The sequence below is a fragment of the Solea solea genome, chromosome 21, assembly GCF_958295425.1.
Source record: "Solea solea chromosome 21, fSolSol10.1, whole genome shotgun sequence".
Classification (NCBI taxonomy): Eukaryota; Metazoa; Chordata; class Actinopteri; order Pleuronectiformes; family Soleidae; genus Solea; species Solea solea.
The window spans coordinates 11125338-11152835 of record NC_081154.1 but is presented as its reverse complement, the minus strand read 5'-3'; the positions used below and the strand labels follow the sequence as shown (position 1 = coordinate 11152835).

The 27498-nt window shown below is 41.2% G+C and overlaps 2 protein-coding genes across 2 annotated transcripts; one reads left to right on the top strand and one right to left on the bottom strand.

Annotated features, from left to right (window-relative positions):
* The first annotated feature begins 550 nt into the window (after nt 1–550).
* On the top strand, nt 551–8799 carry LOC131449084 (cerebellar degeneration-related protein 2-like). Its single transcript, XM_058622052.1, has 6 exons — nt 551–762; nt 1888–2000; nt 3585–3733; nt 3821–3979; nt 6262–6481; nt 6787–8799. The coding sequence occupies exons 1-6, from the start codon at nt 678–680 to the stop codon at nt 7360–7362; spliced, it is 1302 nt and encodes a 433-aa protein (XP_058478035.1). The 5' UTR covers nt 551–677; the 3' UTR covers nt 7363–8799.
* Nucleotides 8800–9704: 905 nt separating this feature from the next.
* On the bottom strand, nt 9705–27414 carry polr3e (polymerase (RNA) III (DNA directed) polypeptide E). Its single transcript, XM_058621593.1, has 21 exons — nt 27254–27414; nt 26406–26520; nt 23909–23959; nt 23182–23259; nt 22969–23084; nt 21374–21456; nt 20958–21065; nt 20470–20519; nt 20255–20374; nt 16350–16435; nt 16162–16206; nt 15965–16056; nt 15608–15728; nt 15270–15351; nt 15083–15142; nt 14477–14634; nt 14257–14318; nt 13716–14158; nt 12142–12219; nt 11074–11196; nt 9705–10982 (listed from the first exon to the last, which is right to left on the bottom strand). The coding sequence occupies exons 2-21, from the start codon at nt 26442–26444 to the stop codon at nt 10926–10928; spliced, it is 2052 nt and encodes a 683-aa protein (XP_058477576.1). The 5' UTR covers nt 26445–26520; nt 27254–27414; the 3' UTR covers nt 9705–10925.
* Between the last annotated feature and the right edge of the window lie 84 nt (nt 27415–27498).

Genomic DNA, 27498 nt, shown 5'->3' with positions numbered 1-27498 from the left:
AGTCATACTATACTATGTCGTCCAAAATCGATAAAAAAAAGTCATAGTATACTATGTCGTCCAAAATCAGTCAAAAAAGTCATACTATAGTATGTTGTCCAAAATCGGTCAAAAAAGTCATACTATAGTGTGTCGTCCAAAATCAGTCAAAAAAGTCATACTATATACTATGTCGTCCAAAATCGGTCAAAAAAGTCATACAATAGTATATACCAAAATAGTATAGTATATAGTATTTTGGACAACATACTACACTATGACTTTTTTTAGTGATTTCGAACCACATACTACTAACTATGACGTTTTTGTACCATTTGTGACGCCATACTAAACTGACTTTTTATATATATATATTTACGTACATATATATGTATATATGTGTGGTGCACCAAATCCCAATCTCGCCCAGGGCACCAAAAGTCCTTTTATGTTCCAGTAATCCACCATGACACAGGTCACGAACGCTACTTTTATTTTGAAATCCACAGCCGGAAACGCCCCCTGGTGGCAACAGAGCGTTGATCTTTCTTTCAGCTTATGATAACACACCGGTGCCGGGCTGCGGGCGTTCTCTCACTCAGCTGCAGGAAGACGCGGACTGTTGTGTCCGTGTGTCTTTGTCATGTTGAAACACGCGTGAAAAGTGTTTGTTTGCGCGACGTGAGTGGCGCGCGAGGATGCTGACAGACATGATGATTGTGGAGGAGGAATTTGAGATCAAGGAGGAGGAACCGTGGTACGACAAGCAGGACCTGGAACATGGTACGGTTTCCTCTCAGTCTTTGTCTTTGAACAGGTCAACGACAAGAACCGCGTTCATTTTGCATTTTCACTGTCAGATAAAATAATAGAACGTGCAAAAAATGACAGTCTGAACACAGACACACACGTTTAACACGTGTCAAACTCAGCCTGATCTCACTGCTGCAGGTGCACAGAGCATAGTCCGTGTGATAATCCGAAAATGAATAGGTTATTATTGTAAAATCAGGGTTGTTTGGTTGGTTTTACTCAGGCTGATGTGGCGCAAATGAAGGACCTTGACTCTGCAGAAAAGCACACATGTCAGCAGCAGGACACTCACATATGCGGCAAAGTGACGGGAGAAAACACTGCAACGCTTTGTCTGAATCAAATACCTTTACATTGAAGCTGACTAACAGAACAGTTCATTATTTCCATAAATTAGTAGAAGTAGTACTGTTTTATTTTTTTTAAACAGGCTTTTAGAGGTGGACCAAATAAAGGCCTAATTAATAGGCACAACAAAAATGGATACATAAATATTTCTCTTTCTTGTCTAAAAGGGTGTTTAAAAAAAAGCAAGATGTGTAAAATATAGATATAAATAGAATCTAACACTGAGAACATCGCCCTTCCTTTCCTTTCCACTCACTGACTGTGTGCATCATGCCTCACTGAGCTTATGATTTGATTCAGGTATGATTATTATTATCATGTCAGTAATTTGATACAATTCCACGATGCATCCTGAATTAATTTATGTTTATGTGGCTACTTTTTTTCATCGATCAGTAAAAGCAGTCAGATAAATATGAACTCACACGTGAATTAAACATTACATCCTTACTAATGAAATATGAATTTTCCTTCCACTAAAACAAACCCAATGCTTCTGCTGTAGAGCTGCAGCTTCTAGCAGGTGCTGTCTCTGCATTGTGATGATATCTATCTATTTATCTTGGAGCGATTATTTTCAGCTCCTCTACCAATGGCTCTGCGATGGCCTTTCAGTTTGTAAAGGTGGCACAAAAGCATCAGTACCACAGCGTGACTTCAGAAAGCTTTTTGTGCCGCATGCTCCCCGCGTCTCCTCCAGTGAGACGGAGGAACCCACTGAAGATTTGACTTGTGTCTGTCCTGCAGACCTGCAGCTGGCGGCCGAGCTCGGGAAGACTCTTCTGGAGAGGAACAGGGAGCTGGAGCAGGGGCTGCAGCAGATGCACTCCACCAACCAGGAGCAGCTGCAGGAGATCGAGGTAACAGAGCTGTTGTCTCTGTCTTTGTGTGAGAGAGAGAGACATAATAAACATAATATACAGAATTATGTTTTATTGATTTCTTTGTTATATGGAGCAAAGAAACCAGAAAATATTCACATTTTAAGAAGTTGAAAAATCACAAATCAATGGAATAATCGTTGCGTACTACCCTACTCTGTACACAAGTCATTCATTTCTCATTCTATTCAGTATTAACCATCAAAAGCTTTTATTGCATCAGGTCTCCCTCAGTTTAAGACAGTTCCAGTTCCTGCCTGATCTGTGTTTTGATGATTCATGAGCAGCAGAAAAGGAAGTTCCAAACGTCTTTCCAGTGTTCTCCTGTGTACAGGAGGAGGACGAAGAGACGTATCTCTGCAGTTAATACGGAGTTAATATAATATTTGATACATTCAAAGGTTCAGTGTGTACAGATACTGATATTAGTCCGATACACTCATTTACGAACTATGACGCTGTTAACCGCACATCTGTGCCGAGTCATTTCAAAGACATCATTCTGCAACTGTGTAACAAATATTGTTCTCTCAGCTTATCCAACCCCCGAACCATCACATCACGACTAAATCCCAAACTGCGATAACCTGACACTTCTCATTCTCTCCAAGTCTTTACCCTAAAAGTGAGAACCAGTCTCACACAGTTGCCACAACAGAGGCTTTGATCCTAAAAAAAAAACTGCAAAAGGACAATGGCGGACCTTTAATTAACACTTTAACAGATTTCCCGCATTGGGGGTTTGTTTTAATTTCCTTGAGTAGGGTCAGTCTGGGGTTTTGTGGCAGTAAATCTTGTCCTTCATGTCACTGCAGACACACACACACACACACACACACACAGTTAATCTCTTTAAACTTTTGACGTCACTGATCTGATTGAAGCTCATGATCCGAGTTGCAGTAAGTGATCGTCTTCCCGTTACCAGACGCAGGAGTGATTTACTGTGCAGTGGACACACACACACACACACACACACACACACACACGTCTGACTGTTTATATCCACTGACACTCAGTGTTGTGTTGGTCCTTTGGTTCTCAGGCAGCAGATTATATAAATCACTAAAGGTTCATGGTGTTCTGGCTGCAGCAGCTGATAAGATAACACAAAAATATGTTCCTCATTTAGATATTAGTAAGTAATAAAACGATTGAAAGACATAAAGATAATAGTTATATTTATTATAAACTATAATAAATAGTTGGGTTTAGTTGCCTCGTCATCACTGTCGAGCAGTTTTCAATTGTTAAACCAGTTTGTTATTTATTTTCTTATATAACGTGCCGAAAATTTCGTGCTTTGTGGTTAAAACGTTTTATTGAGCTTTTCAGTGGAATCCGAAGAAAGAGGATAGTTAAACTCTACTATTAAGTTTTACCACAGTAGTAGTAGTTATTTATTTACTCATATTTCTCATTCATTTTCCTCCTTAAAGAAATATCCTTTTATTGTACTCATGTTTTGCGATGACTTGATCTAAATGGAGTTTCATGATATTTTAGTGTATTATAAAAGCAATCTTACTTCTTCTAATATTAATAATGTTGTACGTCCTGCAGTACCTGATGAAGCAGGTGGACCTCCTCAGGCAGGTCAATGATCAGCATGCTAAGGTGTACGAGCAGCTGGACGTGTCGTCCAGAGAGCTGGAGCACAGCAACCACAAACTGCTCCTGGACAACAAGGTGGCTCAGCAGAAGATCCAGGGGTGAGACGACGACGTGACGTGCTACAAACTGCTCTGCAAAACCCACCATAAGTGTCATAAGTGACGCTCTCTGTGCCCTCTGTGCAGGCTGACTGAGACGGCGGAGGTGCTGCAGACGCAGGTGGAGGAGCTGCAGCATCAGGTGGAGGAGCTGAAGCTGCGTCCTCAGCCTCCGCACAGGGAGAGGCGCTCGGCTCGCGGCAGTCAGAGTGTGTCCTGTCTGAAAGAACTGCAAAACACACTCAGGTGAGGCGATAGGGCTGAAGTGATATTTCTCACATTTTAGGAGGATTATTAAGCAAGTATCGAGAAACGTCTCACTATCTTTCATATTATAGAAGCAATTTGATGACATCAACTTGGATTTTTAGTGACACAGACAGTTAAATATGTTGAAGACAATTTAACTGTCTTTATATAAAAGACTGCACGAAGTCCAAGTGTGGCACAACAAAATAAAAATGTAACTTTGCTCGCGTGTGAAATATTACACACTAGAATATAAACACAGACGTATACACCTAGAAATATGCACACACATATGTAAATATGTAACACAGACAGGGTGTGCAGTGTTGTGCATATTTTTGCACATAATCAGGGTTCAGCAGATTTCTAACAGGCTTGTAGTGTGAGTTCAACACACTGATCAGAAAACACATACAAAAATGTACACAATTCTTACTCTTAAAGTAAAACATTGCAGTATTTTAAGGTGTTATACTGTGTTCTTGACAGCAGTGTTGCTGATGGTGATTCTCTGTTGTATTTTAGCCTCCGACCTCTAGTTGGCAGCAGGTTTTTGGCCGTTTCACTCTCACCTCCTCCTTCCACTTGCCTCACAAGACAAAAAGTTATTTTTTACTAAGATAGTTTTTCTCAAAACAGGAGGAAATGGCAGTTTATCGCCCTGCTAATAGTATCCCAATATTTTGCAGTATATCACACTGTTAGTGTATCTAGATCGTATCGTATTGCCAGATTCTTGCCAGTGCACTGTAGGGCTGAACGATTTTATATAAACTATCTAATTGTGATTATTTTGACTGAAAATTTCAATTGTGATATGAGAGGGAATAGTCATTTTTACATAATTATTCTCATTTAACGTGTTTAAAATGATTTCTGTGTGATATTTGTGCAGATCTGTGAGACGGATGTTTCCTTCAGTCTGTAGAATATGACATTTATAGGTCAGGACAATATTTAATGTAAAGTGGTAAACTGACACACATTTTAGCTTTGACATATTGCGATTTTGATCAAATTTGGATTAATTGTTCAGCCCTGGGTCATTGGAAAAATATACATTAACAAAACCTTTAATTGTCTGTTTGGTTAAAGAAATATGACAAACATTTACTGCTGTTAATCTGGATATTTTTGGTTTGTGGTCATAAAAAACAAACTGTTTATAGGCATGAACACACTTTTAATATCCTATTGATCTTACTATTTGAATGGTTAGTGGCAAGCTTTGAGAAAGTGTTCCTCAACCTGGTAAAAATAAACACTGTGTGGTCAGTGATCTAAAACTCTCTGTTGCTGTTTAAAAGGGGAAGCAGCAAATCCCTCACTGAGTCCTTCTGTGCTAATCTTAAACTCGCTGGCCGTCACAGTGTCAGGGTTTCGTGCTGTTGGGTCAGTCCAACTTTGCCTGAACCCTAAGGTTCAGTTTAGTCTTTCTGCTGTGTAATCCTGTTATGGGATGTGTCCCATCAAAACATCCAGGTCAGATGAAAGGAAATGTCTCTAATACATACATGACGTTGACCTCGGAGCACAGTGCACTGGATGAGGTTGGAAGGAAATAGGTCAAAGTCTGAGGTGTAGAGGAGGAGGAGGAGGAGGGGGAGGAGGAGGAGGGGGAGGAGGGGGCATAAACTAGTGTCATTATCTCAAAAAATGAATGACTGATTCATCAGCTCCTTTCTAATCTGTGTTTCTACTGATAAGCTCTGGATTTTCTTGGTCAGTGTCTGCTGTTACATAACCTGTGCAGTGCTTTCGTTTTTCGGTTGCTCAGCTGTGAGTTGTTGGTCCACCTTATTCTTACATTGTGGTACCTAAATGAAGTACAGTACAATTTTAGTGCTCAGGGCAAATCTAGATCATTTAATTAACAAATTGAGGCCAGTTTCTGCCAGGATATTGTGACTAGGTTTTTCAAGCAGGAGAATTACATTCTGAAACTTTTCATGGTTGTTAGTCATATTCTTACCTCGCTTTACTAGCACGGTGTTGTTGTTGTTGTTGTTGCCTCTGTCTGTCTTGACTGTGTGCTGCACGGGAATGTCGCCGGGTGACACGAGATCTAAACGCTGCCACACAGAGAGAGAGTGTGAAGTCATATGACAATAATGTGAATGTAACAGGCATTTGTTTGTATTTAAATGTTAAATGTTTAAACTCTATAATGAACAGTCTAAATAAGAAGTGAACATTACTACATCTATATCTTCAAAAGTCTCAAAAGAGTATGGATGAACAACAGCACGTGGTTTACAGCGGCCCGTGTTTCTGTCCAGGTACGACTACGATCCCGACGAGCCCTCGGACGACCTCAAGTCCCGCGACGCGTCGTGGCATGAGGAGGAGCAGGCCTCGCTGCGGAAATCCCTGCACTCTCTTCAGACCCAGTTTGCCAGTGAGCGTGCTCGTCGGGAGGAGGCAGAGCGAGAGGCTGAGCTGCTCGCCAGGGAGAACGCGACCCTGGAGCAACAGCTGTCGGGGATGGACAGATGTCGGGTATGTCTGGCGGATATCTCTCTCTTGTTCTTGTACAGTTTATTAGACCACCACCCAATGTAAGGTCTAATAATAAATACATTGGATATACCCATATAGGGAATAGGGAAGCAAGTTTGTGATGATTATTATTAAAAAGATTGTTGGAAATTAATTTGTCGACATAATTACATAAAGATAAACAAATACTGGAGGAAAATAGTTGGTCATTGAGAGCGTCCCATGAGCATAAATGGTGGATTCTTTGGTGTAAATGACCTCTGACCCATCTTAGCTTTTCTAAATCATTGTCCTCTCCTCTTCAGGCCAGAGTGCTCGAGCTGGAGTGCGAGGCTGAAGAACTCCGTCATCTCTGGAAATCCCAGTCCTCCACGAAATCCTCCAGCCACAACCTGCTCCCACACTCGCTGTTCCTCCTCCACCCAGATGAGGAGAGTGAAGGGGAAGCGGCCGCACCCAAAAAGCCCTCGGCACTGAAGCGCTGGGGCAGCGAGAAGCAGATGAAGGCGGCCCAGGTGTCTGACTCTCCTGACAGGATCTACGACCACGAGTGCTCGTGCGTGCGCCGCGCAGAGGTGGTCAAGTATCGCGGCATCTCGCTGCTCAATGAAGTCGACGCCCAGTACAGTGCCTTGCAGGTGAAGTACGACGAGCTACTGCGCCGCTGCCAACTGGGCCTGCAGGACGGACATGAAGTGGTCCAGACTCCGTCCCTCACCGGTACACGTTCTGCTCTGACACAGTTGGAGGACTTTGATGAGGACTTTCACCAGCCAGAGTACAAGGAACTTTTTAGGGAGATTTTCTCCCGTATCCAGAAAACCAAAAAGGACCTGATAGAAAACAGAGGGGCCCCCTCAGCTGACCTGCTGCAAGAATGATTATTGTCTTCCAGTTACAGAGGGACTCTTTGGAAAGACTTGTTCAGCAGGTCAGGTCTTCACTTGCCCAGAAATGATATAAGACATAAGAGTGATGCAGGAAACCAGAACAAATACCACCAGCACACGTCTCAGATGTGGCTCTTTTGCACGGAAACACCAGTGCCTAACGCCACCGCCGCCGCCACTACTGTGCAATCACTCTACCTCACTTTGCGCAGGCCTATTTCCAAACAAGCTCCTGAGGAAATCATTTCTGGGGAATAACCTCCATCTGTAACACTGCATTTTCCTTTTAATGTAAATGTAAATTCACCGAAATGTTCCTGAAAAAGACGCAGACTTTAGATGCTAATTACAGAGACTCAGTAATAAACACACATGGAATTTTCTTCGGGGCATTAGACGATACACAATATAACATAAAGACATCACAATATAAGAAGAAAACCTAAATATTTAGAGTTCAGCTGTATTTTTGAATTCTAAATTTCATTTTTTTTTTTTAAGTACATGCTGCAGGTAGTGTGCTGTTTTTGTGACAGATTCTCCATATTTCCAGCCAGAAAATGGATCATCATTTTGGGATTTCAGGGGGAGAATGAGGCAGATGATTTATTGAGAAAAAGTACTATCAATTTACCATTTTAGCTCTAAACTGATGACAATGAGTTAGAACTTTCACAGCTTCTTATTTTACATTTTCCCCTGTAATTAGACGGTGAATCTTTACGTCTTTCCAGGACACATTTTTAGGAAATGAGGAAGATGAAGTGCTACAGTTGAAGTTGCTCTGATGTGTTTGTCTAATGTGAACTTTTTAATTTATTTGTCTTTTTTGCATCTGTATGAAAAAAGAAAGAAAAGAATCAGATGTATTGGTGAAACCTGTAAAGACAGTCAATGCAAAGATGATATAATCTCTGATGTTGTGTTAGTGAAGGAGTCAGATTTAAGGTGATTTAAGGTGCTGGATAATATAAGAATCTTCCTGTAACTGTAACGACTTCCTTCCTGAAATTATACTTGATTACTGTAAAGTTAGGTTAGAGGACTGAGTGAATGTCATATATGAAAGTAAATGACTGTATGTACTTGATAATGTAGTGGCCTGATATATTCTGGACTAATAGAAACGTGTCTTCTGCAGCAGATGTGGTATTTTTGCTGCCGTGTGTTTCTGTGTCCCGTTTTGGGCTTAAACACTGCGCACATTTATTTGTAGACGTCCCGTTGTTTGAGATGCACTTTAGAAATGCACAGATACTGTCGACGCGCTCCTTACGCGTCGCGTTTCTCTCGTAACGCAAAGTGTGACGTGCGACTACCTGAATCATTGGATGTTTGTATGTGTGGACAATGTGTTTTTACCTGTTTCATGGTTGGACCTCATAGTTACTGTTATTGCTCTGAGCCATAAAACATGAAGCAAGATGAGACAGCAGCCTTGTGTGGAGTTTTTGCTGAGTCGTCCATTTCTGTGTCCCTGTTAAATCCAGACGCAAACTAATTGTTTTTTCTTCATATGATAAGAACACACATCAGCATGTGAATAATAAAGAGATTAGTTTTATTCTCTGGTGAATCATAGGAAATGTAAAACATCCCAGAGAATTAAAACAAAATTTAAAGGAATACTTCACCGATTTGTATTTAGCTTTGTAGAAAAATTGTGCTTCCCAACCTCAGTTTCCCCTGAGGGTTAGAGATATCTGTTAGAAATATCTTCATTCTGAGGTTGGGAAGCACAAATTTTCAAAAGTACTACCCCTATTCTAGTAATACAATGCTAAATGCAAATCAGTGAAGTATTCCTTTAATTCCAGTGCTTACTCCTACTGATAATCAGTTTTTTTTTTATAAACGATATCAACGATATTTTACTGAGTGATCATACGGACACATGCAAGTGATTTCATACATTACATTACATGCGCGCAGTTATCCTATGAAAACAAAACATGCACAATTTGTCTCTCTGTCAGTCTTTCACACACACACAGTCAGGTAAACTCTTCGTCAGCCATTAAAACTATGCAGGTACCTCATTGGCTGCTCTCGGGCACCGTGTTGGTAACCACTGCACTACACGAACCACAAAGCTGAAATTTAACACAGAAAAATAATTCAATTGCATAAATGTGTCAAGATATCTAGTAGAAAACACAATCGTAGTGTCATTTGTGTGTGAAATTGTGCTGAAAATTAGCAGGACCAAATCTTTATACAGCAATCCAGACAGCGCCATGAATAATCTAGTTTTAATGTGATGGCGTTGGCCTTGTTTCACGTTTAAAATCTCACCACTGAAGGTTATAAAACAAGAAAACAAACGATCCACATAATGTGATATTACATTTATTGAGCAAAGTAACAAACCAATGGGGGGAAATAATTAGTCCTCTTTGCTGATGCAGAAATACCTTTATTTAGCCTTCACTCATATTTTTAAGTCTTGACATTTTTTCACTAAAACAGAAAACATCATTTTTATGTAATTTATCATAATCAATGTGTGGGAGTTTGTCCTGAACGCCTTGAGGCAGAGGCACTTTCGATGGAGGCTCCAGATAGAAGCACATGGTGATACACCCGTGTATCCATAACACCTGCCCCCATCACCCAGACAACAGTACTATGACAACCATTCCTACTTTTTTTTTTAGTTTGTACTGTGCACCGATTCTCAGAGGATTCATAACATAACTTTATTTCAAATTGTATGATCAAAATCAGACACTCAAGTTTCTCTCACAAAAAGGAAAACCATCTGAAACTCTGCACATTCAAAGAAAAATAAGCCTCCACACCAACAACTCCTCGTCCCTTTCTCTCCAACTTATTTAAATTAATAATACAGAAACGTGGGACAAGCCACATTTGATGTGGATAATGCATCAAGTAATTTCAGTTGAATAAAGACATGAGGAACGTTTTCCGGTTTGTGGACTCGCATTCAAACAGCACATCACACTTATCCAACCTCACAGCTTCACTTTCTCGTTTGTCTTGAGGGTGACAAAGATTTAACGTAAAAGGAGTGAAAATGTCTTAACCATTAACTACTTTGATGATTTAAGTACATGTCTGTTCTGGCAAAGTATAATAATTAAAATTAAATGACAGCACTCTGAACCATGATTGCTTCCATAGTAAACACCCCCTTGACCTGATAAAACTTGAAATTCAAAAATATTCACACATGAGTTCAAAAGCCAAATACCTACTAATAGACTGTATATTTATCTAGCTTTTTCTTCATTTTTTTTTCTTTTTTTAAATATTCATAGTTTCTCCCTCAGGTTCTCCAGCATTTCTTTCAGCCGCGCTTCCTTCAGCGTGCTCCCATTTAAGTCAGAAATGCTTCAGATGAAATGAGCAAAGCTTCATGTTCTGAGCAGAGCGGGTGGGAAGACAATTTTGTCTTCCCTGTCAGTCGCTCCGCCCTTGGAGCAGGGCGAGCTATGATTGGCTCTCGTCTCTCTTGACTGCCCTCCCACTGGACACCCGGGAGAGGATTTGTCTGACGGTGACTGCATGGTGGGGGGGGAAGCATCTCAATGTCAAGACTGTATTGTTCCCTTGAGGTACCACATTCCTGCGTGGCTGATGCAGCAGTCCTGGAACAACAGAGGACAGGTTACATCAGTCCGAGAGGAGACAAGATAAAGGAAAAGAACATTCGTGTTGTGCAATTGTCGCCAGTCTCACCTTTAGTAGCCGGTCGACGTCTGCTTTGGGTGCGTCTCCAAACTCCTGTGTCAGTTTGGCTTGAATCATGTTCCTCCTGATGCGGTAGTTCTTTGTGAACAGGTCGTACAGCAGCCGACGGTGCTACACGAGGAAACACACAAATGGATTCACTTAAAAAGAAATGTTAGGCCTTTTTTTTCCTCATGACATGGCTCTCCCAGTGCGAGTAGCTCACAGATATTGATTGGCCAACAGCAGCGAATTAATGTCACAGCAGGACATTTGAGAACATCATCATTTCCCACTTTGACAAACACTGAGCAATATTTTTTAACGCCTTCTGAAACTTTATGGACCAAACAATTACTTGATTAATCATGAAAGAAATCGACAGATTAGTCGATTATGAAAATAATCGCTAGTTGCCGCTCTACTTAATGTATTGCATAGCGATGCACGATATTATCGGCAGATATTGGCTTTAAAATGTATTATCAGATATCGGCAAACACATTAAGAGACTAATAAATAGGCTGCTACATCCTTGACTCCGATGCTGGCGCCCTCTACAACAATTTATTTTTTACGTTAATTTATTGAGCTCAATGACAAAAAATGTATATCTACATCTGCTGCGACATTAGTAGGCAAAATGTGTTAATTTCACTACAGAGCACACTAAATGACCTCTGTAAATAGGCGAATAGGGAAAAACATGTATACACATATACACATGTATTGTATCTGTTATCGGCCCAAGGACTCCCAATATATAGCTGCAAATCGGATATCTGCATAAAGTCCAATATTGTGTATCCCTCAAAGTACAAAAAAACTTCTAAAATGCAAAAACATGCACCAAAATGTTGATTTTACCATCATGAGGACTTAAAGGTCACAAGGTGTCAATCGGTTCTTCTAAATTGAAATGTCACAACATTGAAAAAAAAAAAACACACACCACACACACTTTCCATGCAGCTCTAACAAACTGAAATGTGCCACCATGCATGGCTTCAAATGTCTGCCTGTGCGGTAAGAAAGAGAGGATGTTATGACACAAGTGACGCTAAGGGGGAAGCTTACTTTGTCATAGTCCTCCCCAGTTTCCCACAAACCAAACACCTTCTGTTCATCAGAGGCCGCTGTGCTCTGAGCAGGAAACTAAAAGGGAAAAACAGAAAGAAACAAATGTAAAAGGTTGTTATCATTAATGCAAAAAACACTCCACCCATGATGGCAGAGGAACCACTGAGAACATGGTTTGGGGACTGTACAGCTGCTGATCTGTGATGATAATAAAGAATAGTGAGGTCAGCTTCTCTAACTTCTATATCTGACCAGTGTCTGTCCCTCCCACCACATTCTTGCACTGTAGCTTCAGATCACTTGTGCAAGATCAATGCTGCGCAACAATTTTTCAGGTCATCAACTTGCAGTGTGTATAACCACATCCCCTCTGTACAAAAGCAAAGCAAAGCAACATGCGTGTAATGATTCTGAGGTTGTGTCTGAACTGGCCTAAATGTGTTTACAACAAACACATATTTATGCAACAGTTTCAGGAACTATAGCAATATATAATTTCTCTCAGATGGCAAAACATACTTCACACACAAGCCACCCACTCAGAACTGATCTATGAACCGCTGCACATTCAGACGACACAGTTTAGGGTGACGCAGACGATTCCCCCGACTCCAGATCTGCATGCATTTGCAAACAACCTCCCAGATTAACCCCCTCCTTCAGCAGTAATGAGCTTTGCTTTGATCCTAATAATCTGTTGCACAATAAAGATGGCGGCCAGCCACTCTGTCCCCCATGGAGGCTGAAATCCTCTCCCCTCAAGGATACAGAGGGGATAAGACCTAAAGCCAGGACAGGGGGGTTGTGCTGGCAAGAGTCTGGTTTGTCCCTAATTAAAATAAACAAACAAAAAAGGGTGTGACGCCAACTCCCTGGAACCTACAAGGAACTTCTACAACAAGAAAAAACACAGCTGACAATAGACCACATCCAACTGTAATAAGCCTGCAAACAGTCATCTCACTCCAAATCCAGTCAGGCTGCTGCTGCTGCTTAAACACTCACACAAGTATCAGATGCCCATAGCAACTTGAGTGGAACCCGAGAAGCCTTGCTTCAGTGCCTGAGCTCCTTTCCATGCAGCAAAGTGCTCCAAAGTAGTACAACCGTTAATGTCGTTATTCTGAAAACCGATATCTCCATTTGAACCGACACTGAGAAAACCCCTTTACTCCCATGTCGCATCTAATCTATGACAAAGGAGGTGATGAACGGCACCACATCAGAGCCACGCTGGTTTTTAAGTTCAAAGTAATTGCATGTATTAATAATTTATTTCCATATTTTTATAATGAGTGCTTTGGATGTTTTCCTTTGGACTGCCACTTATTTTTGATGGACTCCAAGGAGAACAGATTTTTATTCTTGAACCGAGTTCTACAGATATTTTGTGGACCAATGCAGCAATCTCCTTTGTTTTTCCCTCAAATTCTCAGACTATGTAATGTAACACTATGCCTTCACCTTCACCTCATCTGCTGGGGATAACTTGATAGGAAAACAAGATAGAGGATAAAGACATCTAAAAGGCTCAGAGTGTATCCTTTTTTTTTTCCTGCCTTCATACTCACAGGCACCATTATCTGTTTGCAGTGGCAGAGAAGTACGGCGTCCTGTAGCATGTGGTCCGAGACGGAGTGGAAGACACTCCATCCTGCTGGCATGGAAGCCAGATGGAGGTTAAAAAGCCTCTTCAACTCATTGAGCGTCAGTACAAAATGCTTTCTGAAAGTCTTAGTCACAAACTCCTGGAGCTCTGGGGACGGCATGTTGCCGTTAGTGTGATCAACTCCAGGGGAGGTGGCACTGGTGTATCCATTTACAGAACCGTTGGGTAAGGAAGGGGACGATGTGTCCATAGGCTCGACATCTTTGTTACCGGACGCGTCCTGTTTGACATGGCTGCCGTTTCCTGCCCTTCTGACATCCAGGTCCTTCTGTAGGGATGGTTGCTTCTCTTGCGCTCGCTCCTGGGCCATCTTCAGACGCTGCTCTCCACTGACATGAATGAGCTCTGGAAAACAGACATCAGAGCTCGAGTAAAATAAAGGCCTGCCGAATATTTAACTGATTATTATGAGTTAGCGGCAATAGAAACAAGTTAGTACACACCAGGCTGAGGGGAATCCTTTGGCATAAAGTCTTCTTTAACGAAGTTAAAAACCTTTTCCAACCTTTAAAAAAAAGAGAGACAAAAGATTGGTACAAAATCATGTTGACAAACAACTACCCTCAAAGAAAAACATTTGATTACACTTCCATGTTTAACAATGATGCCCCGGTGAGATCACAAAGCTTCCATTTCCCTCCTGCTTCTCTGAGTGTAACCTACTTGCTCTGGATGCCGAGCCACAGCATGTGCTGCCTGTGGGCAATGTCTTGGTGTTTCTTAATGAATTCTACATCAGTAGACAACAGGAACTCCCAGCCCCGGTTGATCCGAGGTGTAGACACATGCTCCAGGAACTCCTTCACATCCTCTGGAGGAAGCTGCAGAGGAAAGAGGGAAGAGCGTATCAGTGCTGTTTACCTGAATGAAGTGAAACACCTGCTGCCTCAGGGGAGACGGAAAGCTATAATTAAGCTGCTCAACATCTAATAAACAATGAAAGACCCTATGGTGGCTCTAAGCAACTTGAAGGTGGAGCCTGTTTATTAACTGTCGAAAACAATTTTACTTCAACCGTTCTGTAAATCTGTGTACCTGCACCTTTCCTGTGAAAATAAAAATCATCTAAAACAGAAGAAGACAACTGCAAAATGACCAAATCCACTTTCGTATATAAACATGATATTTTAAAAGGATAAATTATGACTCATTTATATGAATAACTACATCAAATGAGACGCAGAATTTGTATATTTCTGACATCTGTCCTAAAACACCTGAAATGCAAGTGGTACTCTCACTCTTCATTGAGTTCATGTTGATCCTTACTTTGATGATGGACGTAATCTCCTTTCTCATAACCGAACGCTCCAGAGTGAACCTCCACAGCTGCAAAGGAACAAAGAAGTCAGCCAGAAGCACACAGAATGAGCCAACCTTTTTACTGTCAATTTGTGTTTGAGATTAATTTATTTATCCATTTATTCACTTAAAAGAATAAGTGACAGCAGCTTACCACAAAGTCCCTTCCACGGCACAGCACTTCAGCAGGGACGCCGCTGTGAGGACTGCAGGTGTTTTTAGGATACAAAACATCACTGAGGACAAAAAAAAAAACATAATACAGAAAGATCACTCAGCTGCCAGGACAATGTTTAGTGTGGAAAGATATTCAATTATAACAGAACTCATTTCTCATTACAACACTCTCCTAAATTAAACTATGTGAAATTTAAAATTAAATTGAATTAAATCAGTGTAAGGCTTTATGGTTCATTTTGTCCTGAATTAGTGTGCACTGGACACAATGGACAAGTACACTGGATTCTGTTTAAAATTGCTGCAAGGACTCACCTCTTTACAACCCAGTTTCCCTGAACCAGCAGTGCCACCTGCTGGATGCAGCGCAGCACTGAAGTCGAGTCTGTGCCAGAGGCAAGGAGACCCATGAGATTAGCGAATGGCATCACCTTGACTGGAAATGAGAGAAGGTGTTGGAAGAAGGTCACTACAAGCCTGTATACTGAAAACTATACAGAACAGAACTCTACAATTCTGCAAATGCATTCTGTAACCCTGTAGCGAAGAAAGGGCTATTTAACATTGGTCCGGTATCATTATTAATGATCTGCCTCCCTCATCTGGTCCAAACCAGAACAGCATGAGAAACATGAGCCAATATTGACACTGATCTGCTACATGTTAACCTACCATTCTTCATCAGAGTCTTGACTTGTTCACCCAATGGCAGAGTACGGAGCTGAGCCATGGAAAGCACATTACTGGGACCAACGGGCTTCACACTGTGAAACACAAGAAGAAGAAGATGATGTTAATGACTCATATCCTGAGCAGTGAACCAATTTACAAACAATGATCTTTCCTCAGAATCTATGAGGGATACATACACTTTTTCCTCTGCCAGAGGGGGCATCAGCATGGCCAGGTACTCCCTGCAGAAATGAGGTGGTAAGATAAGAATGAAACCATCAGGAATTTCAACATTTTACTGTTGGGACAGGGAATGTGTGGCTTTTGTGTGATACCAAAATCCAAAAGATATGCTCCTGATGTTGCTGAAATGTATTCTACTCACTTTGGAGTTTTGACCAGTTCAGAGTTCTCAGAAGCGTCCACCGACTGACAGAAAAGATACTGTCGTTCATGCTCTGAGCGACCATCCTGAAAATTACAAAATACAAAACTTATTTGAAACACGCCTCATGACAAGATCATCTGACGACATGGTGAGAGGTTCTAGGCAGGCAAATATGAGGGGGCAGTCAGAAATGTGAAGGGGGCATCATGTGTACACATCATGCTCCAGCACTTTTTTTTCTGTGCTTATAGTAACGATGCTTTCTTAATTGAAAAGGGTCTATGTGTCCAACCCCAACCTGGAGAAGTGGATTGCACTTTGTCAGGCCTCTACCTTCAGACCTGTCCAACTTGGGTGTCCCACCTGAAGACTAAGCTCCTGTTGGTATAGCTCTTAAGGTCACTGAGGCACGCAAACCCCCTGACCACAATAAGGTGGCAATCCCTCAGGGGGGGAACTGAAAAATAAAAATAAAATAAATGAATAAAATAAAATAAAATAAAATAAAATAAAACATCCTTCATCCAGATTTTATCAACCAACAACATAACATTTATCTTAACTGGATGGCCTAATTCTCAAATTTTAAACTAAAATAGGGCTTCACACACTATAGTCAATATTTACAAAACTGAAAGGTAGTCTTATGAATAATAATAAAACATCTTCTCAAACTAATTTATAAAACACAACAGATATACAGCAGAACTTTTTTTTTTTTTGGCAACTTAACAGCTCAAAAAAAGCTCTCCACTCCTCTCATTTCTCTCCACTCCACTCAACTCAACAACAGCAGTCTCCGGTTTCCCTTTGCAAAAACTCTCACAAATTCATCCATGTCTAAGTTATTTGTTATGGACTTCTCATGGGCCAAAATCACCAGATTCCTCTTTCTCTTGTGTAACATGGTGCGACGATAGGGGGTTACCACCCGTGACAATGTGGAGAAGGAACTCTCACATGCCGCTGAAGACACACCAATTACCAGGGCTGTTGCATACAATTTATGCAACTCAGGAAAGGCTTCCCTGTATTCCTGCAGGTGTTTACACACAGTGGACAGGTCTGTTTCTTTTGGACATTTCTTGAGCAACATCTGTTTTGCCACAAGGATTTCATTTTTCAGACTTGCATTGTCTGCCACTGTGCCAGCCAGCACAGCCAGAGGGTGCAACTGGATTGAATCTAGAAATGCACTAGATTTGGGTGCAAGACTAGATATGGCTTTCATCAGGTCAACATTTCTCTGTGAAAATCTATTTTCCATTTCTGAAATGGCCCTGTCAAGGATGTTGAGCAGAGATCTTTTCAGAGACTGATGGGGATTAAGGGTAGGATCATCAGAGTCTGTATGGCCCACAGTTGAGAGCACAACACTTTGACTAAGGTGTTTGCTCATTGTTCTCCTTCTCTTTGGAGGATGTGAATCATCTCCAGTCGCCACCTGAGATAACTCTGTGTCAATAATCATCTTCCCGAATGTTTTTTAGGGACTCCAGTGCTGCACCTACAACCTCAGAAGCACTGCACATATCCACAGACTGAGCCTGTAGAATTGCATTTGCTGGTTTCAAGACACCAAGCACCCGCACTAGAAACTTTCCAGTCTCAAAGAAGTGATGCCTCTTAATTTGACATTGCAGGCCTGATGCCTCAGTGCATAGGTCAACTGCAGCAGCATCATCCTCTGTCATCTCAGATAGGATACTGAGAATATGGTCTTGATTTTCAACAATGCACCTTGTCACCTCATAGTGGCTTGTCCATCGGATTTCAAGCAGCCTTTTAAGATTAGGTGCATCATATTTCTTGGACACATGGTGGTGCTGAAAAAACTTGTAGAGTGAACTAGAGAGGTCAAAAAATCTTTTTGCACATGGTTCACTCTGCATGGCATGCACAACTACTAGGTGCAGTTGGTGGTTATAGCAGTGGATATATGGGACATATCTAGCAAGCTTCTTTTGGAGCAGAGCTTGTACACCACCTCTTACCCCACTCATCACAGAAGCCCCATCATAACACTGACTAAGTATGTTGTCAGCACTGTAGCCAGCATCAGAAAGGTGTGTCAGTATCTCAGAGGTGATGTACTCTGCATCAAGTTGATGCAAGTCAAGCAACCCAATATGATGCTCCTCTGGCATTGAATTGCTGACAAAGCGAATCATCACAGACAAATTTTCCACATTGCACCTGTCTCTGGTCCCATCACTTTTGAGGCAGAACCCCGCAGAATCTGCATTTTCATATTTTTTCCTGATCTCTCCAAGCACCATGTCTGCCAGTGTTTCTATAATTTCATTTTGGATATCCTTAGATGTATATTTTGCATTCTTTGGGATACCCTTAGCAATGCTTGCTAGCTTCTAATCCTTCTCTAAGGTGTACTCCATTAGCTTTAGGAAGAGACCTGAAGCAATTTTGTCATCAGCTGCATCATGCCTCAAAGTTTCTGCAGTCCCACGGAGCCCCAACTCATTTACACAGACAAACTTAAGAGCACTGCCCACACTCTTGATATAGTAATGGTTTTTTTTCAAGTTGTGTTTTACCAACTAACAGGGAGTCAACAGTTCCCCCTGTAGCCTCTCTGCTTTTGTGCTGAGTCCACACAGTTGAAGCATGCACATGGTTGTGGCTGGACACATGCCTCTGTAGCCCCTTGTCTCGTTCAAGTGCTGTTTTCCAGTTGTTAAAACCAGTTAAGGTAAAAACAACATCCCTCTCATTAACAGCACTGCCATATTTGCGACAGGGGAAACAGAAGCAGGCATCTCGCACCACAGAATACTCTAGCCATGGTCGTGTGCGGTACCAGGCAGGATTAAATGATCTCAATGTTGTACCAAATGCACACTTTGGGTAGCTACCCAGTATTGGCTGAGATGGTGCATTGCCATTTTAGTCATTGGGTAGCTGAGCAGGCTGCTTTGGGCGAGCACTTGTTGGGAGGATGGAGGGAGCTGGTGCAGGAGAAGCAGTGATTGCTGATGATAAAGGTGCAGTATTGCTAGCTGCTGTCTCTGATGTACTAGCAGTAGCATCATTGCTACTACTACATGCAGGAGCAGCACTACACGTTTTAAAAGCTCTGAAAAACGGATGCATTACACAGCATTAACTTTCTCTTTGTGAGCTGCTGGAAGCTGGAGCAGAAAATAAGTAAGCTGGCTTTGTTAAAACAAAAAACAAAAAAAAACCCGTTGTGATTTATAAAAAAAAACAGAACAGAACTACAGCCTGGGGCGGGGCTTTACGTAGGGGTCCGTCAGACACAGTTCACTTGTCTTCAGTTTTGTCACATGCAGCGGACATGGGCACTCATCTCTGTGCTTGTAACGCTGCTCCTTCAAAGTCTAACCCACTCCGTGGCACAAACTGTCAGGCTACGTCTTGGCTCATTTGCATACTGTGGGGTGTGTGCGTGCGTGTGTGTGTGTGTGTGTGCTGCGCAGCCTGTGAATACAAGCACAGCGGAGGGACAGAGAGATGAGAGAGGGACGTATCGTGTGTCCCTTTTCTGCGGGTTTTTCCGCTATTGCGGATTATTTTGTCAACTTGTAATGTATATTAATTGTGTGAGTATATTAAAATGTGCTTTCTCAAATTCCAAAATTTCGATTTGAGGGGGCAAGACATTTATTTAAGGGGGCTCTGCCCCCTCTTGCCCCTGCGTAGAGCCGGCCCCGGTGAGAGGTGGCAATGCAGCACACTGTTGGACGACAACACATGCAGCACTAAAATAAGTCTCTTGTACCGTAACAAGATCGCAAAGTGCATATATTTTGGTTTAAGTCACCAGACTGGCACTCAGTATAAGCTGACAGTTAAGGCATAGTACATAGAAGGTTAGAAAACTATGTTAGAAAAAATGTGGTATCATGAAGTCATCTCCCTACCTTGACCCCATGGTAGCGCAGGTGAACCCAGGGTTCCTCTGCCTGCTTCTTCTGGAGGAACTCATAGGACTGGATCCTTCTCTGTCGGGCCTGCTCTGACTCAGGACGTGAAAACCTCACCTGGAGCCAAAAACATGCAGGAAACTTGTAAATGATAGAATTCCATGGACACACACAGCGATCGTGTATCTAAATGTGTGGGCAATAGTTCTCACCGTGATGGCCTTGGCCTCTTCCTCAGCTTCATCCTGAGAGGAGTCTCCACCTACGAACACAAGACTGTGGTCATTTCACAGTCATCATAAGAGGCTATAAAAGGTAACACAGGGGTTTAAGCTACTTTCTAAAGCTTGTCAGCTGTATGTGTAATAACAAAGATTTTTTTTCAAAAGAGACAATGGTGCCAAAACACAGAATGAGTGATGACTGACCTCTGTTATATGAGATTAGAATCACAACTATAAATTATTGTCCTGATTACTTGATTGATTTATTTAGACAAAACAGAAAACAGTGTGTATTTGTGTCTGAATTTGTCCAAAAGCAAAAACTGAAAAAGATTCTGATACTTAGATTCTGATATATTGACTTTACATTGAGTCATGTTTTTTGATTTCTTTGTTAAGTCAAGAGAGACAAGAATAAATAAATTATCTCCACTAACCCCTCTCATTTATTTAATTATGTAGAACAAACCACACACCTTCATTGGCTGCCTCCCTCTCCCTGGTTTTGTTGTCCGCTTTGTCCAGGTAAGAGAAGCTGGGTCTCATCTGAAGGATTCCTGTCAGTGGTGTGATGTGAAGCTCACCTATCGACATAAACAATGATAATAATAAAAAGAAAAAATCTTTGTTATTAATCACATAATGTAGTGGGTTGTGGATCCGTATTCATGTGTTATGTCGCCATGTGGTGGGTATTTTCATCCTAAACACACAGTAAAAATGTGGAGCACATCAATAAAAGATAAGACAGTAACATGGATAAGGTTTCACATGGACTTTGTGAACACACGAGAGGCCCTTGAGCTTTTTTGAGTATTTACAAGCAGCAGAACTGAAGATAGTCCAAGCAAACCACAGTGGTAAAACAGAACTTGAGGTTATTAGATCAGACCTTTGCGAAACACGGCAGCAGCATATCTGGAGGTGTTGGTAGTGGCTTGGATGGAAGAGAAAGTTTGCTTGTCCATCATTTTCCTGCAGAACAAAAGATAAAAAGTAAATTTGTCTTAGACTTTTTGTTCATTAATGATGACATTGAGTGTTAGATCTGAACAAACAAGAGTTTCCAACTTTTAAACTGTGTTTACGTTAAGATGAGTAGCTATGGGCAATAGCATCATATTCAATTAATATTATTATATCATATGAATTAGGGATGCACCGATCCACTTTTTTCACCTTCGGTACAGATATTTGGAGGTTTAGAATCGGCCGATCCCGATCCGATACCGGTACAAAAAACACTGCAGAATTTTGGTAACAAACGTTATGTTTCATTGTTTGGAAAAGACTGGGATCATTCTTTTGTGCAAAGCAACATCAGACTTGACTTAAACATTTCTTTCCTGTTTTTTAAAAACATATAAACAGATAGAAATGCACTGAATTACTTATTTATTTATTTATTTATTTATTTAATAAATGTGCACCAGTATAGCAATCTTAAATAAACCAATAGCTTCACAAGCCTGATAGACATTCAAAATAAACAAGTCAGTTCTTTGTTAATGGTTTAGTTTAGTACAAAAATGATTTTAACATCCAACACAAAAGCAGCTGAATTAAACCAATAAATTCTGGATAGAAGTCCCTCATTCACAACGAGATGCATTGTATGTGCAACGCAGCCTAAACTACGGATTCTCATGTTCTCCATCGCCTTTCCCATGTTGCTGCCATTGTCCCTCAGAATCACATGGACTTTGCTCAAAGGAACTTGTCAAACATTTCCATTAGGGTAGCTGCATCGCATCACTGGTGGTGAAGTTTGTTGCGTTTAACATTGCACTGTGTGGCACGTAACTCTCATCCAGTCAGTGTGCTGTTAAACTTAAAAAGTGACACAGGGGAAACGTCAGAGCTCCAGATATCTGTAGTGAAACATTTATCTTCTCTAATATGCAATTGTACACTTTACCATGCAGTTCAGGTAGAGTTGTCTAGGAAAAATAATTATTTTCGGCTTATAATGTCGTACCGTGGCTCCAGGTGGCTAATTAGCAGCCTGAATCCCTTGTCCCCGACAACCGACAGTGGTTGCCCATCCACAACGATGACTGCACCTCGGGACATTTACTGTGCAGGTTTTGCAAGTAGCCGTCGAGTTTGCTGGCTGAGGTTGTATGAAGAAGTTCCAGATAATTGATAATTTTGCTCGCTTCATTTTGAAAACAACATGGGCGTCCGCACGGCGTGTTACTTGCATACGACGTCACTCACAGCACGCAGCATAGAATTAGACTGATTGGATTGGCCCATTGTCACCGATACCCCTCGAATTTTCTTCAATATCGGGACCGATACCCGATACAAATATCGGATTGGTGCATCCCTAATATATATATATATATATATATATATATATAAATAATATAAAATAGTATCATATAGTATGTGTGAAATATGTAAATCACAAGTACTTGTATTTTCATTCAAATAAAGTCAAAAAGTGATTAAGTGAGGAGTAAGAAGCTTAGCTAGACGTACGTTGAAAAGGTGTTGGTTTCATCAAAACCTGTGCCATCCACATTCAGAGCTATTTGTTCTCCCTTACTGCGACAGTAGTTTGGACTCATTGTGTTGACGCCCATTTCCAACTCCACCTGGACAGTGATTATTGCAAAAAAAAAAAAAGACAGTCTGAATAAAGATACTTGTTATCGTATTTCATACTCATGGACAGAGAAAAGTCTTTTGTACCTTTTGCTGCTTGGGTTTGATTCTCGCTGTCAAGTGGTTGACATCATCATAGGTCATGGTTGAAGGTCGGACAGGATACTGTGTCAGAAAAACAATGACAGTGTTTAATATAATATATATAATAATTCACAACACTTAACACCCGAACATTTATCAACCACAGTGCAGATCAAAAGAGTCAACATCAAATCAGGAATGATATAGACCCATGGTTCTCAAACTGTGGTATATGTACCACCGGCGGTATGTGAGCTTCCTCTGGTGGTATTTGGAGGAAAATCAGAAATACTGTTCCATTGTGTATACCAGAGTATGTGATCATGGAGTGGAGCTGAGCAATTTCGACCGGAGTGCGTAGAAAATAAAACAAATAATAATAAATCAATTATTTTGTTATCAATAACAATAACAATAATAATACTAATAATAACAATAATAATAATAATAATAATAATAATAATAATAAGTAGAGTCACATTATCTCTCTCTCCATCTTAATCTAATTTCACTATACCAGTGTGAGGAAGAGGAGGATGATGAGAGAGCAAATTATCTTATTGCTCGAACTATTTACACTCGTTAGGGTTTTGCTGTTTTGCTCGAACTATTTACACCACTGTATTTCAACGTTAGTGATTATGGTGTTACTTCGAGAGCTCAAAATTTTCTCAAGAAGTTGGTGTGAAAAGTTTGAGAACAACTGAAGACACTGAAACCAAAGACTTACCTGGAAAAGATACAGCTTATCTGCAAGGCTTTTGGCAAGGTACACATCAATCTAAACGAAATGAAAGCAGAGATCACAGTTATTATACAGACTACACACACTGATGAGAGGAAGTGGTGGATTTATCTACCTAAGCTAAAAGTATTAAATTTGTTTTTTTTTATGCGACTTCAAACAATTAAATAATGTTGACCATTTTCTGTCCCAAAAGGACCACTTGCACATACTACTGCAACCAAGCCTATCAATAACCTGTACAATGCTTATTTATTCTAAGACAAAGCAAAATAAAGTTTAATTTCCTGTTTCAAGGTCCAGTGTGTAATATTTAGGTGTAACTATTTACATTGAGCAGATATGAAAGATAAAATATGTATATACATTTTTAAGTGTACAACCACCTGAATGTATAAATTGTTGTTTCCATTACCACAGAATGGAGCGGGTTTTTACATAGGCTGCCATGTTGGACCACTATGTTTTTAATTGAAAAACTAATCACATATTGAATTTCAACAATGTTGCTCCTTCATGTCATGCAGTATATTTACATGCACATTGTAATCCAGCTATGGCTGTAGTCCAACTAAGAGTCCATCTATAAGCTAGTATGTATTGAATCAGTTTCCTGTTCACCTTTACATCACAGACAAACAAACAGTAAACAGCGAGACGGATTGTGCTTTGGTTCTGTATGTTTTGTACCTGCTGTATATGTTAATCGTGATACAAATTAAATCGAGCATGGCTCTGGTGGTTGCCGTGTAGTCTGAAGAAAGACGCAGCTGCCGTATGATTTCAAGCAACAGTACTGCAGTTTAAACGTCGTTTCCTACTACTGTGTCAAAGCCTGATGAGAATTCTACACGTTGCACCTTTAAAGGGGACATATTAGGCAAAATCAACTTTTTAACCATTTTAATACTTATATTTGGGACTATGGAGGCCCTAACAGTCGCCAAAGTGTGGAAAAAGAATACTCCGTCATGTTTTCGTGGTTCCCCTTAGTGTAAGTATAGGCGATAAAACACTCGATGTTGAATTCCCTGCGCTTATGACGGCAGCATGCGCATTTCACCGCGAATGTTACCGCCCCACCAGTAAGTTTACTTCGAGAGCTCCACCTTAGCTCCTCCTTGTCCCTATAAAATGCGAGAGTGCAGGCGAGGGAGGAAGAGCGGTATTATGTCAATGCGGAGGGACAAGTGTGCTGTTCGTGGCTGCACAGTGGAGCACAGTGTTTTACACAAACTTCCACAGAGGATTTGATATATGAAGCTAATGTGCCGGATAAAGTCAGCAAACGTGTGTTCGTGTGTTCGCACTAGACTGCGGCCAGCAGTCGCCGTATTTAGTCAAGGGACGTATTTCACCGACGTACAAACACACACACGTTGTTAAGAAAAGGTCACATAGAGCTCATAACTGACCATTCTGACACGTCCTAATTAAAAATATTTGTTCAGTACGTCCTCCATGACCGGAGCACAGACTCAGTCTGATACAATCACATATACAGCAGCGAGCGACAGTTTATGCAGCTCGCCGTCTGCACCGGAGCTGGCGATCAGTTGCATACAGCGGCCGTTTAGGCAGCTCACGCTGGCGATCAGCGGTGCCGCGGTGGCGAGGTCTCCGGAGCATAGTCACCGGTCTGATACAGTAACATACAGCGCCAGCTTATGCAGCTCGCCGCGCGCCGCTGGCGATCAGTGGTGCTGTTCCTAAGTGTTTCTAACTGATTAACAGTTCGGCACTGTTCGGCTCGATCCTTATGTAAAACGTCTCTTCCTGTGACGGCACTCTCGCTGTTTTCTGCGCACGCTGCCATGTTGATATTGTCAGAGAACTAGTGGAGGGAGGGGGAGACGAATAGAGCTGTAAAGCGCTGTAAAGAGGACAAATCAGAAACCCCCTGGAAGAAGTGGGTGTGTGTTTGCCTGTGTCTCATTTGCATGTAAAGGGACCATGCACGAAAACCGAGCGTTCTGAAAGGGGCGGGTTTAGCAGGGTTATTGAACTGCTATGATGCTTCATCCTTATGGTATTTTGACCAAGGCATGTCACTGACATGTTCATTAGGACACCAGGGAACTATTTTAATGGGGGAAATAGGGTATAATATGTCCCCTTTAAAAGACATAATCTGTCCTTTTATCAAGAGTAAATGTAATTGCTGGTAATGACCACTAACTGTTGATTTGTTCAAGATTCAAGATTGTATCTGCGATTTATACATGCACAGTTACAGTATGAGTGGTTAGTAATTTTTGTGCAGGCTTCTGAGGTCAAGAGTATAATAAAAGAGTGGTATAATAGAATAAATAAGGAAACACGAAGGCTATACAATCTGTATTGATGCATTAAGTGAGCTTTTCTGCTTACAAACTATCCACAGTGTCATAGGAAGCATCGTCATCTCAAACTCATATTCAAGACATCTTCATTGAGTATTAGATCATTATAATGTATTACCAACTTTAGTCTATATAAATACCTCTTCTATAATGGGGTCATCATCATCCCCGCTGGCCATATTGATGTGAGCAGTGTGAGAAGAGGGGGAGGAGATGAAACAGAGAGGGAGCAGCAGCAGATCCAAAAGACCCAACCTGGAAGGAGACAAACATCACATTGTGATGAATCATTGTGCAGACATCAGTCCCATCAATGTTGACAAGTTTCTGGTAACAAAGAAAGCAGGTGACAATATATTTTGGAGCCACAACAGTGTGGTTAAATACAACAAGGTTACATCAAGTCCAACATTTAGTTGGGATGTTTCAAGGTATCAGTCTCGAGGAGTTAAGTTTGATTGAGTCCGAATCAGTAGATAGGAAGACAATGGTCATACTTGTGGTGCCACCACTGAGACAGATATAACGCACATGATGTAACACAATGTAATACGTATGAGGTCTCCACCTTAGTCTAATAAGATGTAATTAGCATGTTAAATGTAGGAGACGTCACACAGCGGTATGGGGCAGCTATAAAACGTATTCGTGTGACTTATCTGACAAAAAGCACTTGTTTCTGACCACATTAGCTTCCACAGCTAGCTAGCATTAAACTCTACAGCAACTTACCAGAGGCGTGCGCTGTACTGTGACTTAAAATGTCTCTCTTTTACACTCGTTTTATAAATGTGTAAAGGAAATGAAGAAAATGACGACAGGCTGGAAAATTCCCTTTCACGCTACAATCGTGTGAGCAACGAAGCTAGCTAACAGTAAGCTACACAAGCAACTTAGCCTTGAATTAGCAATGTTAGCCAGTCAGTCACCAGGCCTCATTTAACCGGTATTTTCTCCACAACAGCACCAACATCATGTTAACTCTCACCTGCACACTTTACTATACAGTTGTAGCTATGACATCTGGTGTGAAGACAGTCCAGAAACACGCTGCGTGCAGAAACCGTAGCCTGACGTCTAACTCAGGCTAACACAGTTGAAGTGTACTGGTATCTATACCATGTTGACGATGCCCCACACAGACACGTGGGGAGGAGCCCAGGCCCATGATGCACAGCGCCTCGGCTGTGCCTGTATCGTTTCTTTGTTTATTTACGCAGATTCAAAAGTCAG